At 32.5% G+C, this 18,967-nt stretch overlaps 3 protein-coding genes across 4 annotated transcripts in view; 1 reads left to right on the top strand and 2 right to left on the bottom strand.

Moving 5' to 3' along the window:
* The window catches only part of Ephrin (ephrin), a 109,426-nt gene that overhangs the window by 74,034 nt on the left and 16,425 nt on the right, over positions 1-18,967 (bottom strand). The window lies entirely within an intron of this gene.
* LOC124500168 (glycogen debranching enzyme) lies at positions 4,114-9,545 on the bottom strand. Of its 2 annotated transcripts, XM_047064208.2 has the most exons (5): positions 8,907-9,541; positions 7,130-8,853; positions 4,691-7,064; positions 4,543-4,630; positions 4,114-4,487 (listed from the first exon to the last, which is right to left on the bottom strand). In XM_047064208.2, the coding sequence occupies exons 1-5, from the start codon at positions 9,122-9,124 to the stop codon at positions 4,230-4,232; spliced, it is 4,662 nt and encodes a 1,553-aa protein (XP_046920164.2). In that variant the 5' UTR covers positions 9,125-9,541; the 3' UTR covers positions 4,114-4,229. The 2 variants fall into 2 exon arrangements, with proteins under 2 accessions (XP_046920164.2, XP_075590904.1); XM_075734789.1 differs by having other exon boundaries at positions 4,543-7,064; positions 8,907-9,545.
* LOC124500169 (uncharacterized) lies at positions 10,890-17,446 on the top strand. The gene is given in 9 exon segments (XM_075734607.1): positions 10,890-10,946; positions 12,160-12,692; positions 12,743-13,123; positions 13,182-13,757; positions 13,812-14,003; positions 14,069-14,476; positions 15,285-15,864; positions 16,328-16,372; positions 16,375-17,446. Coding segments are annotated over 8 exon segments (3,537 nt in total). The 5' UTR covers positions 10,890-10,946; positions 12,160-12,242; the 3' UTR covers positions 17,280-17,446.

The following is an 18,967-nucleotide window of genomic DNA, read 5'->3' as shown; positions in this document are numbered from 1 at the left end:
AAGTTTGAAAATTTCGTAAATAGAGATCATAATAACTGGGAAAAAATCTCATCGTTTTGGAAATAAAAATGAAAATTAATTATTACGTGGGAGTCGTTGTTCGATCGACCGGATCGATTTGAAAATGTAAACAACATTGTAAATGTAATTGAATGACTGAATAATAATAATAATTATTATTATTAAAAATCAATTTTAAATCCATTTCTAGTATAATTTGTTTCATTAACAATTGTTGACACATTCACTAATCAAACAACGAACGCTCATGGCAATCAATTTGACCGAAAAAGATTCATTAATGTGTTGGGAATTTGCTTTTGTTTTCATAATTGTTTCTCATTTGCATCGAATATTTGATTCATCAATATAACCATGACTTGTGCCTTCACATCAAATATCGATCGATCGCAAAAGAAATCATTTGAATGGATATATTTTGTCATCATTATCATCTGATCTAACACACCAGTTTTCGCAGGCATATCTCAGATCTATTCTTTAGCTACAATGGAAACAAAATAATTTTTTTTTCACTGCATATCAAAACGATCACGATCATCGATGATGATGGTGAAAAAAAACGGCCAGATTTTTCGATTATTGATGATGATGATGAGATTGATCATATCATATAAATGAACAAGAGATGATGATGATGATGATGATCGTTTCTCATGGACAATGGCCATCTATCATGTATTCAATGTAACTATGATGACGATATTATATTCATTCACACGACATTAATTACATTTTTTTTTCTTATTATTAGATTGATTTGGCCAATCGATTGATGACATGAATATATATCGTGATCCAATAACTGATATATTCATTGTGTCAATATCAATCTAAATATTTTGAATTTAGATCGACGAAAAGAGGAAAAAAGAATGATTTCATTCACTAGGATGTAGGAGAAAATCAATTAACAATCAGGCCTATAGGCAAATTATGATTATCAATTAAATTTTGAAGTTCATCACCATCATCATCAACGAATCGAATCGAATCGAATCAAACTCGATTCAATAGAATTGAGGCCGACACCTTGTTATTATTATTATTATCATTATGATGATTACTATGGCGATAATCAAAATGTTCAATGTCAATTTCATCATCATCACATATATCCATTTTATAATAATAACTACTATTCAAACGCATCGTTGTAATCAGAAAAACGTTGTTCACATCAATACAAAAAAAACGAACATTCAAATTTATGTAAACATTAAATGTTGCTAATGCTACTCTAACGGATTGGGGAAAATCGATATCCGTTTTTTTTTTGAACAATAAATGCGATCATAGATATTATATATCTCACGATCAATCCATGTCTGATAGTAGGATAGACGGACAAGATTATGAATAATCCAACAACAACAACAACAACATTAATTAGTGAAAAACTCACCATAATGATGAGGATGGCAATATATTGATTGAGAAAGATGAAAGGATGAATGTTTCAATACCTGATATGAACGAATCGATCGATTTTATATCTACAACAACATATATTACGATATAACGTTTCGTTCGTTTGTTTGATTGATTGATTGATGGCCGATGTCGATGTTGATTTTTCTCATTTTTTTTTCTTCTTATTCATCGTCATGTTAACAAAAAAAATGTAAAAAAATAGGTCATTTTTTTCGGCAGAAAATGAAAACCAACATGAAAGTTGAAACATTACAAAAAAAAAGAAAAAGAAAAACTATTGAAAAGTGAAAAGATTCCGCTTTGGGCTGTTTTGTCGTCATTTTTTTTTTGGGCCTGTGATCCATTCATCCATATCAATGAGAGAAGTTGGATATGTTGTTTTTTTTTTGAATCTATCGCTTCCACACGATTTACAAAACAACAACAACAACACTGCATCTTCAATCAAGTTTAATCTAATATAAAACTTCTGATGATGATGATGATGATGAACATAATTAAGAAAGCAAAACTAACACACACACACACAAACACAGACACTGGATTGATTGTTGGAATAAAGAAAAAAAAATGAGGAAAATCAGTCATAATTTCTGAGATATTAAAGTCGACGAATTTGTTTAGTTGTTTGAATCGGCGAATGAATTTTTAAATTTATGATGATGTGTTGTTGTTGTTGTTGTTGTTTTTAGTTATCATAATGTTCGCTTTGGATTCATTTATATGCTGTTGTGTTTCAAAATAGCTGTAATTTTTTGTTTTGTTTTGTTAATCTGATGATGATGATGATGATTTCTTCAAATGATAATCATGTCCAATATGATTCATGTGAATTCATTTGCAGCTTTAATGTAATTTTTTTTTGTCCGTAAACATTGATTGATCTTTTGATTGTTAATCTTAATTTTATCATCATATCCTCATAATTTTCATTTTCAGCTTAAGCTTTATTATTAGTCAAAGTTGATCCAATTTTTTTTTCTCAGACACACCATCATCTGATTAATTAAAGGTGGATTAAGGAGAAAACTGTAGTTTTCTTTTATATTTATTTTATTTGTGGAAAAGAAATTAACGCCAAAAAAACGAGATTTGATTACATTTGTCGGTAATTAAGCGTTCATTATATTTTGGCGTTTGGCAGAGGCACAATAATCATTGGATTATAAGTAGTTTGTTTTTCGCATATATATCGACGAATATATTAGATCCGTTTAAAAATTTTCATATCGTGATCATCATCATGAATTGACAAACAAAAGGCATAAACAACAACAACAACAACAATCATTATCATCATGAACATAATTTTCAAATTTTGGATTAAGAAAACAGGGTAACCTGTTTAAAAAAGATAAAATATCGAACAAGATTGTTTATAAATGTGTACAGTGGTAACTCTTTTTTTTCAACTGATGATCTGTAGTCATCAAACTGACCATCATGTTGTTGAAATCAACAGGATTTCATATAAAGTAGCTATTTTAGTAAACTCATCGTTAGCCGATTGTATTGCAAAATAAATCCGTTGACAAATAGGTGACCAGGTTGATTACAATTAAATCGTCGATCCTGTATGTAATTATTTTTTCCATATAAAAATTTCATAGTTTTTTTGTTTGTTGTTGTTATGCAAAAACCCATCACTTTGTGTCTTTTGGTTGCGCTTGAACTATAATAATAGAATGACCATAATAATTATTACAACGAACAGAAAACAAGTGACATTAAATTCAATTAACATCATCAGCAGATTATCAACAGACAATAGAATGATGTGAATCTTTTTATATGAACACAATGAGATGCAAGACTGTATTTTTAGCCAAAAATAAAACAAAACAAAACTATTCATTCATTGCAAAGAGACTAGATATCAATTTACACAGGATACACAACAATTATAATAGAAAAAAAATAGAAACAATTAATTATGGTACCTGCAAAACTATGTGATGCAAAAAAAAAAAAAAACATATATTCATACCGAATCCAATCCAAGAGTTGTTATGCTAAACAGATGAATTACACACACACACACACACACACACACACACACACACACACACACACAAGATACTGACACATCTTTTATGTTTCCATTGCATGTGATGTGGTTGGTGGAAATAAAAGGAAAAAAAAAAAAAAAACACACACACACACACACACACACACACACAAACACGAATTAATCTTTCACACCAGTTCTATCTCAAAAAATTGCAACTAGATTCATCCATCCATGATTGAATTCATTTTCTCCCATGTCCGTCCATCAAATCATTAGCTAATTTGTTGTCATAATTGTTTCAAATCACATCAACTCTATTTTTTTTCTGCTACTGGTCTGCAAATGTACATTAGTCTTGAATCTTCCGAATATGGACATGAATAAAAAATTGAAGTTCGTATTTCGTTGTATTTCACATCAGAAAATGTTTGTTATTAAGAAATTTTTCACTAATGACATTGTTTGCTTGGAATATATATATGTTTTTAGTTCATTTATCGTCGATCATATCAATAATGGTAAAATTAATCAATTAATCATTGAATTGGCTAAATCGATTTATGCCTTCAAGTCGATATGAATTTTAATTGTTTGATAATCATTTTGATTACGCGATTGATAACGAAAACAAAACAACAACAAGGTCGTAGGCCAACATCATTATTTTATTGCTTCGAGCGGCATTCATTTTGATTTGTGATAAAAGTTTGAAAAACAAGCTTTAAATACAAATACAAATTATATTATGTATCAAATTTACATGTCACATTTCTTTATTGATTGATCGCATCATATACAAAGTTTCAATCAATGTTGCATGTGACCAACTCTGTATCGTACAACTGTGTTGACAATATGAACCATTCGAATTGGTTAGTTCAGGCAATCCAAACCATTGTGTTTGACATAAATATTCAAAATGTCTGGACAATATTTGTCGTTCAGAATCATAGATTTTAGCATCTCCTTTGTTGAATATCAAACGAGCCATCAAATAATAGCCCATCAACCATAACCATTCCTGCGAAATTAATAGGCAAATAAGTTCGTATCAATCACTCAAATGAAAAACATACCGGTCCATTATGATAGTTGAATCCATTGGCCACACTTGCATCATTCGAATCATTACTATTATCGTAATCGCCTCTATATGTCCAATCGCTAAATAAAATAGAATTGATTTGAAACAAAAAGAAATGAAACGAAACACGATTACCATACCTAGGATCAAGTGTTTTAATTCCAAATGGACCCACCAACGTTTTCGAAACAATATCCAAAGCTTTGATTGCATTTGATTTGTTAAACATTGTGGGTGCAACAGTCATTGCAATCAAAAAATTTGGTCTCAATTGATAATCCATCCAACAAATTGTTGATCCAAATGTATCTTTATAAATATGACGACGATTCACATATTGATCGCTGCAATCGTCGCTGACATAGAAGTGTTTTTCAAAATTTTCACAAATTTTTCGACTCCAAAATCTGAATGTCCATGATTCATCAGTTGAACTTACACCTTCATATGGATAATGATTATTCTGATGCAATGTTGCCAAAAATTCAATCACTGATTGTGACAATGCAACAATTTCGACAGCTGAGCCATCTCTTGGTGTTGCTGGTCGTCCACGATTACCAGCTTTATCGGATGAACCCATCTTATCCATCCATGTTCCACAATTCCATTGATTGCCTCCATACACAAATCCTGTGCTACGATCGACACCAATTTGGATGTGAAAACCATTTTTGGTCATATGAGCATCGATTCCGGTTCCAGCATTTCTTTCAACGAAATCAATACCATTAAAATGTCTATTCAATGCTTCTTGCATCGTACGATGTAATGGTTCAATTAGACTTTTATGTTCATTATTTGATGTTAATGAAGCCAGCGAATCATCTCGAGGGAAAATTCGATAAACATTTTCATTAAGTATCGAATGACCATTTGGGACTAATTGAATATATTCTTTAATGGCTTGTAGCCACCACCATACAGCATCACGGCAATTAAAACGGCAATTATTTCCACCGTCCAATAGGTTAGGAATCAGACCATGACGTAGACAGCCACCATAGGCTAATATAATAATTTTAGCTTCAATAAATCGTCCAGTTAATAAAGTTAATCCTTTCAATGAGATGAATGTATCACGACCCCAATTTCGCATATATCCAGTACTAAAATGTGGTAATCCTGCAGCCATTGTCGGTAGATGGGTTGAGTTTAGACTTTTTGACATTGCTGAAGGATGCATTGGGGGTAATGGCGAAGGAGAATGTGAACCAATCAAGGCGACACCACCCAACGTCAATCGGCGAACGAATTCATCGCCATTTCGAACAAAATCCGAATGTAGCAGTCGAATTTTATCCAATAACATTGTCCATAATGGACAAAGAATCGAATCAAAATAACGTGGAATCAGATATCGCGGTAATTGGCCTAATGATTCGAAAGCTTTTTCCAGCCATTTGGACAAATCCATTGTTTGAGCGCGTTTGGCTAATCGCTGGACAATATAATTTGATAGCCAATTTCCTTGACGTAAATTTTCACACAGTGGATGTCCAAGATCATTATGGGTGCGAATTTTGGCCAAATAAAACATGATGCCTGCCAGACCACTGTAGACTAGTGGACCATTCGATAGCTGATAAGTGCCACTGGAATTTTCATCAAATTCTTCTTGTTGACATCGAAACAAAATGTAATTCAAATCAATGAGGTTCAATTTGTTGACAATTTTTGAAATATCACTATCAATCAAATCAAATTGATTTATTTGGTTTTTGATGAAATTCAAAGCATCATTTTGTCGAGGAAGTAATGTGAAACTGAAGGCAATCACTGAAGATGGTGGAAATTTTTTAAACTCTATTATATTGAAAATGTTCTCTTCATTGTTGTTGCCATTCACTTTGACCATTTCACTTTCAGTTCCTTCTACATTCAAATTGACAAGTGATTGAAGATTGCAGAGGCCATTAATAAATTTTTCATCTCGTTTGAAATCATCATCATCATCATCAGTGGATTTGATCATTTGAATTTCGAATAAAATTTTCTCAAATTTTCCCTCAATCTTTAATGGTGCCAAGTATTGGCTACAGTTTTGATCGATGGGATAGAAAGCAGTTCGAGCAGCTAGAACAATCGATCGATGAGTTACTGGATTATGTCGTGTTATGACAATTGTATCTCTATCACGTTGATCAACAAAAGCTTCGGAATATCCACGTGAATTCAATATATAATGGAGATGATTTAGAACTTGTTTTCCATGTAAAATCCCATTCGATAAATTCACACACATTTTTGGATCATCATTCCAGCTAAGATATGATCGTTGTTCATCGACAACATGAATATGATGTGGTACTAGTTCGTCGTAGCCACGATTTGATCCGGTTGCTGAATAAGTCATTGAAATCAATGCACTACTTGGCAATGGATCATAAGCGGTTCGTCGAACAATCGGTGATTCATTATCATGAGTTTGATCAAAGAAAATTGCATGGGTTACGGATGGTATCATTGGCCGTGAATAAAGTATTTCTTCTGTGTCGCCTGTTTTTATAAGATCTAAATAAGACAAGAGTAATGAATAAAACAATTACTATTATTAGTCATAATTATCATTACTTTACCTGGTATAAATGAACCAACTGGTTGACCACCAAAACGATAAACCTGACGCTGAAGTTCGAATGGAGTGCTGGCCGACATTGCCTCACGAATAAGAGAATTTATTCCTAATTTATTAACGAAAATATTATCCAAATCTTCACTCGATGTAAACAATTCAGCTATCAGATAAAGATCTGGATTAACACGACGAGCCACATCAATCATATGTTGAGCAACATGAATTGGAGTTGAATGACAATTATCTAATCGTAATCCTTGAAAAACTGTTGCCATTTGTGTGACATAACGTTCCATATGTGACCATAAAAATGGTGAATCATTAGCATTTTGGCCATAACGTAATTTGACTGAATCACCCCAACAAATCAATTCCCGGCGAAGATAAACTTGAGAATCTTTTTCGGCGAAATTCCTTAGTGGATCATCGCCCATAACCCAACCATTATGAGCCATATAGAAACAACAATTCGAATCATCATACAGTTTTGATTCATTTTCGGCCATTTTTTCGCCGGTAAAATCGTCATTGTTATCGGTAAAATATTGCGTTGTCAACGGATGTTTACGGGTTAATTCAGTCACTTTGGGTCCGTTTGGATCGAATCGTTCATATTGTGCGCCTTTCAATACATTATCGATTGCCGAATTAATATGATGGACCATCTGTTGACGTTTATGATCATTCAATTGAATCAATTGCTGTAGAAAACGAGAGATGGCTTGGTCCATCCAAGTTCCAATCGAATCTCGAGTGGGTTGGTAATCAATTTGATTTGTTATGAATTTAAATGCATTGTCCATATCCACCGTACAACTTAATCGACGATATTGTGGATCTTGTTCCAAGAATATTTCAGCGAAATTATCATGACAATTTTTTTGTGGCAATTGAATTTGATCGGAATCACAGTTCGAAGGATCACAATTTGCATAAATCAAATTTGTAAGAAATTTTTCAAATTTTTCCACCAATACGGACGTATTGCAAAGATAAAATTCTTCCAATTTGAGTGAAGGCAGATAATGTTCATGTATTATATTTCGTATGATCTCCAATTGGTCAAGGCTATGAATATCTGAAGTGATTGCTCGATCAATCCAGCAGCCATGTTCAATATCTAAGGTGACATTGTATAACATACGATCAAGAAGAAAAGCTGGCCGTAGCCATGGTGAATTTCGACAATTATAAGCCGAATCAGGATGTTGCTGTAACCAATGGGATTCATTGGCCGTATGATTAAGCACGATATCAATAATGGAAATAACACCATGTTCTTGTCGTAACCATTCGATACATTTGGAAACATTATCAATGGTACAGTCTTCATTTGCGTTGATCATAGCTTCAGTACGAAACAATGGATTTAATCGAAGTTGATCAGCTAACGAATAAGCTGAATTAGATCCACCAAGCGTTTGTATAGGAGTCCAATGTATCATATTGTAATTACATTGAATCGATACCTGTAGTTTATCTTTCCATGTATCGATTGGGCCCATTAATTTGGACAAAACCGTTTGACATTGCAATGCATTTATGGATAAGCTAATTGGCTCTTTTGATCGGGCACAAGTGATGATTATTTCAGGACTGACGACAATGAAAAAAGATCCGAGCACTTTACCAGTTTCATCATTTTTATCCACATAAACAAAATGAAATGATCCGGAAGACTTTAATTGAAGATTTTCTCCAATATCAATTTCTGTGAGTTTAGTTCTGTAAATTAGAAAATGAGTTAAAATTTGATCAAGATCAAAATAAATGCTAACCTGTTAAACTGGGTATAATCATCGGTATAATTGGTTTTGAGGTTAATTTGTCGTCCATACAATGATGAGCCAATCATAAAACGTATTCGGTTGTATTTTTCACAACGAAATAATTTCGTTTCATTAAATCCATTCAATTCCAATGAATAGATGAGCAACAGTCGATTGTTGTCGATTTCCGATCGACAAGATTCCGAACAGATTGATTCAAATGACATTTTTTATTCATTGACGATGAGGATGGATGTGAATGTATGTGATGAATTCAATTGTCAATGAAGATGAATCTTATCATGAAATGATTTAAATTTTTTTTTATACAAACTCATTTCTTTATTATCATCATGATTATCATCATTGAGTCGGTGATGTATGCACTGCATAAAGATGATTGTTTAGACAAAACTTACATGGATAAAGTCATTTGAATGTCGTCAAAGTTATATTCGATTATTCCATCAATGAATTCGGTTATTCAATATGATTATTTTCGAAAAATAATCACGAATCTAGCCATACGATTCTGTCACATTGCCAAAATGGGAGAATATTATTCTTCGATGTTAGTGGCAATGTTCACCATGAGATGGCAGTTAAATCATCCTCATAATAATGTGTTCGAAATTGTTTTTTTTCGACAATTTTCGAAATTGATAAAACTAAAGGTATTTCATTCTATTTTATTCTGTAGAAAAAAAAACGGTTTTTAGTCATATGATACTCAACTCTGCGGTAATCATCAACAAAAAATAAACAAACACATAAACAGTAGTCTACAAGATTAACAGTTTGTAAATTCGTTCGACAATAACAATAAGAACAAAATAAAAATCCGTTCTCACGATCGGCTAAATGTCAACAAAGAATGAATGAATCTCCAAAAAAAAAAAAAATCAAATTCAATTGCTTGATTGATTGGTGACCATCAAAAAGGTAAAGAGTTGGTTTGTTTGTTTGTTTGTTTGACATGACCATACAAACAATTGTAAAAAGTTGTTTCCCATCAAAATTTCTCACATTTTCATGTTTTTTTTTGGCAGATTGGTTTCTATGGTTGATCGATTTTTATCATCAAACAACCCATCATCGTCGTGTTATTAAAAATGAAAAAAAAATTCTCACCAAAAAAATTTGTCTGTACAAATAAATCCATTAGCAAACGACATCATGGAATGGTGGACTGATGATGATGGCTACAAAATATCGTAAAAAAAATCTAAACACAACGAATTCACACACATTATTAGCATTTCCGTTCTTAGAAAACTGCCTAATCTGAACAGTGAATGGTGGAAACTATGCATTTGTGAAAATACAAGAGAGAAGGAAAAAATGGCGCGCACTTTCATTCGAATGTTCATCTGAATGTTTCAGATGACTAAATAGGAAAACAAACCTAAATCAACCAAGATTCCACATCAAAACTTACATCATCGACAAAATAAAATTGAATCATTTCGAATGAATGAAAAAGAATGGCAACTTTGAATTGTGATTTGAAAATTGGCGACACAAATTCATTGCAATCATCAAATGCCACCGCCAGTACAAGCCACGATACTGGATGCCACCACGAAGCTGCTTCATCCATCCATACACATCAATGATGTGTACATGCATGTAGCGACAGTACACAATCCTGTTTTGTGAAGCAACAAACACATGCAAAAACATGAGAGAGATTTGTGATGGATACACACACACACACATCGACAGACGACCGTTGAATTTATTTTTTTTTTGCAAAAAAAAAACAAACTCTTAACCATCAAGTTCTTATCGCAAACATTTGTCAAAAATATTCTCACGATGAAAATTTTTTTTTCTCTTTTCTTTAACTGATTTCATCATCAATCTATACAAGTGAAAGTATTATATTAATATTAACATTATTTATCTATATATTGACAACAAAAGAAGCCAAAAATAAGAGAAAAATTATCGACCGGTATTTATAAAAATTGTGGTCCGTTGAATTTTTCTGATCAATCATCAGTCTGATTAACCGAATCAACCATTAATCGATCACCGGTTCGTTTGGTAAGTTTTATAACGATTCTTTTTTTTTAAATTTAATTTAATGATATGATAATAATTGGGAGCCAAGTCATTTGGTCATTGGAAAATTCATGCCAGATGTCAAATATTGCGTGCTCCAAATATCAAAGTATGTTTGAAATGCAACAGATGTGTCTATGTGTTTATATTGTTCACAAATATACACACACAATGTAAAATGTTGAAAATCTCAATGAGGACTATCATTATCATTCGAATCGGGCATCTGGTTTTTTTCTTGGTTAACATTTTAGCAACTCATTTTTACATAGGGTCGAACATCTGCTCCCATTAACCACGAAAACATTGGCCATAAAATTTAAGCCAGCCAAGCAGCAGTTCAGCTAGGTCATGGTGGTTCATATGTGTGTACATAAAATGAACGAAATCGATCCAGCAGGCTATTCAGTTTATTAATTTCAAACAATAATACAACGCGCGTAAAATTTTTTTATTTGGCGCAAAAAAAAAAAAAATAAAAAATTCATTCCAATTAGATCGTATGATAAACGAAAAACTCTGATTTACCCTGTTAACATCATGAGATGCTCTTGACCATTATCAAGATGATGATGGTGATGATGATGAAACCGGTCTGGTTTCCTGTGTATCTTCTGTGTATATTTCGCATCGATCAATATCAGAATGTTTATGTATTTTCAAATTTTTCTTGCTTTATACCTAGCAACACAAGGTCTTTGCTTGTGATTACAGCGTACGTTTATTAGTGATTGGGTTGTTTTTCACATTTCAAAGTTAATCGTTCATCAACCAAGGTGTGTGTGTATCTTTCCACCAATGTTTCTTGTTGGAATGTTGTAAATATTGCCATTCAAACACAGACAGAGGGAAAGACACAGAGTTTGGCCCCTTATAAACCACACTTTAGCCAATGAATTTGCGAAACCTCGCCCTAAAGGGTCTGATGATTATATCGACATGCACACATGAAACCATAGTAGAAAGTTCGCGCTAAAATGTTTCGCGCTTTAGCCATCATTGTTTCAGCATGACTAGCTAGGTACCTCTCTCTTCTTGTTTGGTTAGTATACTCTGATGATTGGAAAGCGCATATCGTCTTTAGAACGACTTGGCTCAAAACACACACATGTTGACATTCTGGTGTTTGCGGAATGATTGTGAATTATTATTATCCATTTTTTGTGTTTATATTTTGTTTTCATATGTTTCATAGGTTTTTTTACAATATTTCTACCTCATTCTTATGATGATTGTGGTAATGGTTTGATTAAAGACACTTGAAAAAAAGTTTTAAAAATGTCATTATATTATGATGAAAATTCTGAAACTCAAGTTTCATCAACCACAACTATAAATCTGCCATTCGAATCGATTACGGGTTTAACGGAAATTGATTGTAATACAACTACGACGACACCATGTTCATCGGTGAGGATTGTCGGTGATAATTCCTCGTTACAATCATTAAAAATGTCTTCAAATGGGAAAAAAGTATTATTGGAACGAAAATTGAATACTATTCAAATATCGAAAAGTAATATTGGCTCAATTTGTTTAAAAAAATCTGTTAATCGTGGACGATGGTCAAAAGAAGAGGATAATAAATTAAAACGATTAGTGGAAAAATATAATGAAGATTGGTATCAAGTTGCGACACATTTTTCCGATCGTTCCGATGTTCAATGTCAACAACGTTGGTGTAAAGTTCTCAATCCTAGACTAATTAAAGGACCTTGGACACCAAAAGTATTAATCACAAATTTTACTAATTTCAATAATTCAAATGTGTTTTGTAGGAGGATGAAAAAATCATCGAATTGGTCAAGAAATATGGCCCCAAAAAATGGACCATCATAGCGAAATATTTGGATGGTCGAATCGGTAAACAATGTCGTGAAAGGTGGCATAACCATCTGAATCCCGATATTGTAAAATCTGCATGGACTGATCAGGAAGAGCGAACGATCATACAATCACATACTATACATGGCAATCAATGGGCAAAGATTGCCAAGCTATTACCCGGTCGAACTGATAATGCAATCAAAAACCATTGGAATTCTACATTGAAACGTAAAGCTCAAGCTATGAAAGAAGGTATCCCATTTGCCGAATTCAAGAAACGAATTAAAAAGAAAAAGACTTCCACTTTGACAACAACAACAACTAGTCCTATGGTAAGAAACACTATTGTCAAATCGATAAAAACTAATCAGCTGTTTATTTCTTCTGTAGAAAAAAGTCGTCACATCAACGTTGATTTATTCGATTACAAACGTGCCGAATAATAACACTAACAACCACAATAATGAAACAAACACTGTAAATAGTACGTCAAATACCGACGACGATTTAAATGATTTTAGCGATCTTTTCGATTCGAGCCAAAGAGAAATGCTTGAATGTGAACTATCCGAAATACAGGATGTAAATGATCTTGTTTCGGCCATCAAATCATCACCATTACGTAGTTTGATGATTTCACCCACTAAAAATTCAACACTGATCAATGATGATGATCATCAACAACGAATCAACACTGATGCTAGCTGCTATATTGATGCATTCAGTAGTGGATATCAAACACAGCCAGACATGTCGAATGTTTCATCATTCATTTCGCCAATCAAAATGAATATGACTGATATTGATGAACATCAACCGTCAGGAAAAAAACCATTCACTCCGTTACAATTTGATACGCCAATATCATCTAAAGTTATTACGAATTCAATATCAACACCATACCTCTATACACCACCATCACAATCGGATCATTCGATTATGATGATTAAATCGAAAAACAAAGAGGTAACCTTCATGTGTATGGTTCCATTCTTGTTTAATCCTTTAATTATTTTTTAGAATGTTTCACCTTTAAAAACAACGATGAATCATGGTCGATCAAATCGAAATAAACAGTATGCGATGATGGATGTAATGCTAAGTAACAGTAGCAATCCATTCATCAATTCATGTGTTCGTTCGCCGACCACCGAAACGAATGAAAAAATACAAATCGAATCGAATAGCGAGGAAATTTTATTTGAAACACCGGTAAGATTTTTCCATAATAATATATTCCATTCCAATTCTGATTGAAATGATCACCATTTATTCAGAGTAAATCATTCATTCAGGATGATCAATTATTCTCGCCACAATCATCATTCGTCATATCGACAATATCACCCACTAAATGTATGTCACCTGGTGTGGGAACATTCTTGAAAAAGCAACCAGTATCAACAGTCAACAAGAATATCCTTCATACATCTCCAACAGTAACCAATAATAATAATAACAATGGTATTATTAGTCAAATGGGACCACCATCATCATCATCATTGATTGGCAATAAAACAGAATTAGTAGGTCAATTGAACAGTAGTACACCATACTCGATGGCTATCTATAACAATAATGCATCGATAATGGACAATGGACATAATGATGGTTATATACCATTGACACCAATGTCTAATATTTCTGTGATATCTAATCCATCCGAATCCAATAATCGAGATATTGTAAGTATTAATTTTCCAGCAACACATTCATCATTTTATCAATCATTAACCATTTTTCTATTCAATTCTATGATTTATTTTAACGTTATGCTTTCAATTTTTTTTTATCAATTTCATTATACAACAACAAACGCTTTAGTCATATATAAATAATCAAATGCATAGTGTTGGGGAAGGGTTAGCAGCCGAACAATTATTGGAACAACATAATAATGTTCCAATGTCATTGCCATTGACAAACAATAATGTTTCATTTAATAATGATTATAACTATAATTATGTAATATCTGATGATGATAGTAGCAATAGATACATAATGACAACAGCCAATAATAACATAAATACAGATAGTTTCAATACAATCCATTATAATAATAATAATACAACCCTATCGATCAATCAAAACCATGATCAAATTAAATTAATTAAATCTACAACGACATCATTATCATCATTGAATGGACAATCCATTGATTGTAAGTTTTTTGGTATTTGAGATTGCTTGCTTTGTTTTTCACTGTTTTTGTTTTGTTTCGGCACCAGCAATATATATCGGTTTTGTTTGTATTTTTGCACAATCACACACATTGAATTGTCCTTTCAATACACAAGGGTTGCACATTCTAATTTTTGATCGGTTTTCAAGCAAACTTGATGATGATTCCTTTCCTCAACACTATGTCACCAGACAAAAAATTTTCATTTCCTTCACCATAAATGTCTTGCTTTTTTGCACTGCATGTTTCACCTGCATGTTCATTATCATTAGAGAGATTCTAACTGTTGATCTATTCTCATCATTAAATAGACGGAAAACGTGAATCAATCAGTGGAACCAAATACATCGACAATAATTACATTGACAATGCCATCATCGTCAATGGACACAACAGCTTATTATCCCATACAATTGGTCAATATGGGACCGGTAATCCCATTTCAAACTGCAGCAATACAAGAATCGGACACAACAACCGAACCTCGACCAAAGCCATTGTACATCTTACCAAAGATGACCAATACTACCAGCAACGAAACAGCAGTAACATTCACAAGAACATTACCGAACAGAGTTCGTCGTCGACGAAAACTTCGTACGACAAGATCTCGAATGCGCCTTTTTTCCTCGGACCAAGTCAATTCGGAATCAGAAACAACCATGGTAATCAGTCCCATCACATCGGACAACGAATCGAACATGGAACTGAAACATCCCAGCAATATTGTGGCCAACAACCAATGGTTTTTATTGGCAACCGGACAAACAGCCGCACAGAAAGAGGTGACGAAACAAGCGCGAATTTTTCTTCAATCGAAAAACAATGTTCCTCTTCATTGTTTACCGGAACAACGACGTACACCAATCGTTCCCCTCCTTCGTATGAACAGTCACAACAAAAAACAGTAAAATCATTCGATAATAATCATCAACTGACGAAATACATTTAAAATTTTCCGATGAATCATTCGGATCGATTTTTTTTACTTTGAATTAATCACACATCAAACAAACTTTGAAGAATATTTTTCTCTTGTTTTTTTTCCATTATATATTGTTTTCATATTTTACTCTTGCCCATTTTTTTTAACATTCTTTACCTTTATTATTCTACTTATCTAAAAGTGTATTGTATTGAATAAAAACTATATTCTTTGCTAATTTTTTTTTATTTCGATAAAATCCTAGTTAATATGGTGAAAGTTATTCAACCATCATATGAATGCACGCAGTTAGTAACTCCAAACATTGTTTTGGTGATGGAAAAACAAATGAAATTTTTTTTTTATTATGGTGAAATTATTAATCAAAATACACGAAAACTAAAATATGGAATTTGAAGGTATTTTTAGAAGCAACGATTTCTATTGTGATTATTAATAATCAAACAATATTTTTTTTTTTTTGACTACAAAAGGATTAAATAACCAAATTGAAAAATTCAACATTCTTCAAGATGAAATGGATAAAGTCGAACAAATACGACAACGTTTACGTGATAGAACCAAAGAATTGGAAAAAGAAGTTTATGAACAAAGATATGTGAATCAGATATCTACATTAACTGAAGAGAATCTGAAACTGATGTTGGATGTACATCTACTTTCCTATCAATGTGATTTATTAACTTTTAATAATAATAACAACAATAATCGAAATGCACAAAACAATCCATATGGATATGGACCATCAAGATTCAATAATCCTTATATGAATCGTATGGTTCCATCACGTCCACTTATTGCCATTCCTGATATGATAGCTGGTCCATCATTCATGATCAATCGAAATCAAGTTGAACCATGTTTAGATATTGATAACAATATTTTGTCAAGACGATTACCACATTCAAATCAGATTGCGGCCACTTTACAACCATGTAAATTGATTTCATCCAATACTAATACTACTACTAATAATAATAATAATCAAAAATCACCACCATTACCACCAAGACCAAATCGACAACAACATCCATCTCGATCACCACCACCACCACCACCACCATCGTCTTCTCAATACAAATCAGGAGGTCATGATCATCATCGTCATCCAATGATGATGACCAATGATAGTCAACAACGTAAATGGAAATGTGCCCGTTGTACATTTGAAAATAGCGAAAGTCTTAACAAATGTGAAGTCTGTGAATTTGCACGATTAGTACCGCCATTAGATACGATCATAACGAATAATCTGGATTCATTACATACATTGGCCGATTCCAAACATTCACCAACATCGCCATCGCCGCCAACACATGGACATCACGGTAAAAAATGGAACAAACGACATAATCATTGAATCAGCGGATGAATTTTTTTTTTAGATAACAAACAAAACATACAAAACCAGTGCCTTGTTACGTTACAACATTCAACCCATATCCAATTTACCTTCCAATCGTTGATAATGGATGTAGCAATGAAACGATGAAAGAGAATACAATAAATAAATTAAATCTTAATTCATCCATTTGATTGTCGTAATTTGACTCCTCGATATTGATATTCTGGATCTTTCTTTCTCAGTTGCCAACACAGCTAACCATTTACGTTCATGTTCATTTTGCAGAATCGGACAAAAACTAATTGAATATGTTTCTTTTCGTTTTCACTTCATATATATCAATTGATAGCGATTGACATTAATTGTGTGCAAGCCAAATAGTATCACAAAGAATCTATTTATTTGTCAAAAAAAAAAAATTGCCACTTTGTGTGTTCTGGTTGGTCTCTGAAACAACAGCAGAGTACATTCAGCTGACACACATTAGCTGAAACAAAGTTTCATGTTATTCAAGCTCATAACAATGGCGGATCAAAGAGGGAGAGAGAGAGAGAAAATCAAATTCGTAGCCAGAATGCATTAATTACCAGAATAACAGCAATGTTCGGAATAGGCGGTTGGAACAAGAATCAAATTTGTATGAGTCAAAATTAAATCGTTTTGGTTCATTGAATGAATGACATTACAATCATTATCACGATCATAATAATCAATGACATGTTTGGCCATCAATTTTCTGTTTGATTTGAACCCATATTCTTGAGAATTTTGCAATAAATTAAAGAAACGATGAAAAAGACAACAACAAGATGAAAAGTAAATAAAACTAATGATATGATATGATTCTAGTGGAATGTGAAATGAAATGATGACAATGAAAATAAATAAATGAAATTATTATATATTTCTTTTAATTTTGATTTAGCTTCTATTTTTTTTCTCCTTCTCTTTCTTCTTTTATTCTTTATTCTTTGTTGATGATGGATTTTTTATTTTAATCAATATATCGTTACAACAGAATATATGTGACTGGAAAATGCAATCACTTGTCTAAGGGCTTTAAGTCAATCGGTCAATTAATGATTCAATGTGTTTAAATGAAAGCATTTTTGAGTTGGCCATACTAGCAGCCACTATAAATAATGAAAAAAAAAATTGTTACTGTAACATCATCATCATAATCGATAACATTGGTAAATAATGACGATAATAATATTAAAAGTTGCAAATAGCTTTGGGCGTTATTATAATTCATAACAGTCAAGATTATTTATTTGTCAAGACTGTTATTTTTTTTTGGCCAGATAGCAGGAAAAACTCAATAACAATGTGCGTGTGTGTGTGTATGATACAATTTATAGATTTGAGTTTGCACATTTAAAGCGATCTAATCTCAATGCAATTAAATCCATCGGAACAATTGGGCCTATCAATCAATTAAGCCATCCAGCCATCTAGCCAGCCACCACCACCACCATTAAACAATGGCAGCTTGATAAGTGAACACATAAATTTGCAAGGCTAGTATAAACGATTCATACAGCATCATTTAACAAAATTCTTATATAATTCCACTATATATATAACTTAATTGCTTTTATATATTTTGGGCTTTTCAGTTAGAGTTCGGGGAGAGAGAGAGAGAAAAAAAAATTATAGTTACAGTATAAAAGCAATTAATGAAACAACAACAACAACAACAA

Source organism: Dermatophagoides farinae, chromosome 10 (assembly GCF_024713945.1).
Source record: "Dermatophagoides farinae isolate YC_2012a chromosome 10, ASM2471394v1, whole genome shotgun sequence".
Taxonomy (NCBI): domain Eukaryota; kingdom Metazoa; phylum Arthropoda; class Arachnida; order Sarcoptiformes; family Pyroglyphidae; genus Dermatophagoides; species Dermatophagoides farinae.
Note: the sequence above shows the minus strand (reverse complement) of the source record. Positions and strands in the feature narration are given on the sequence as shown.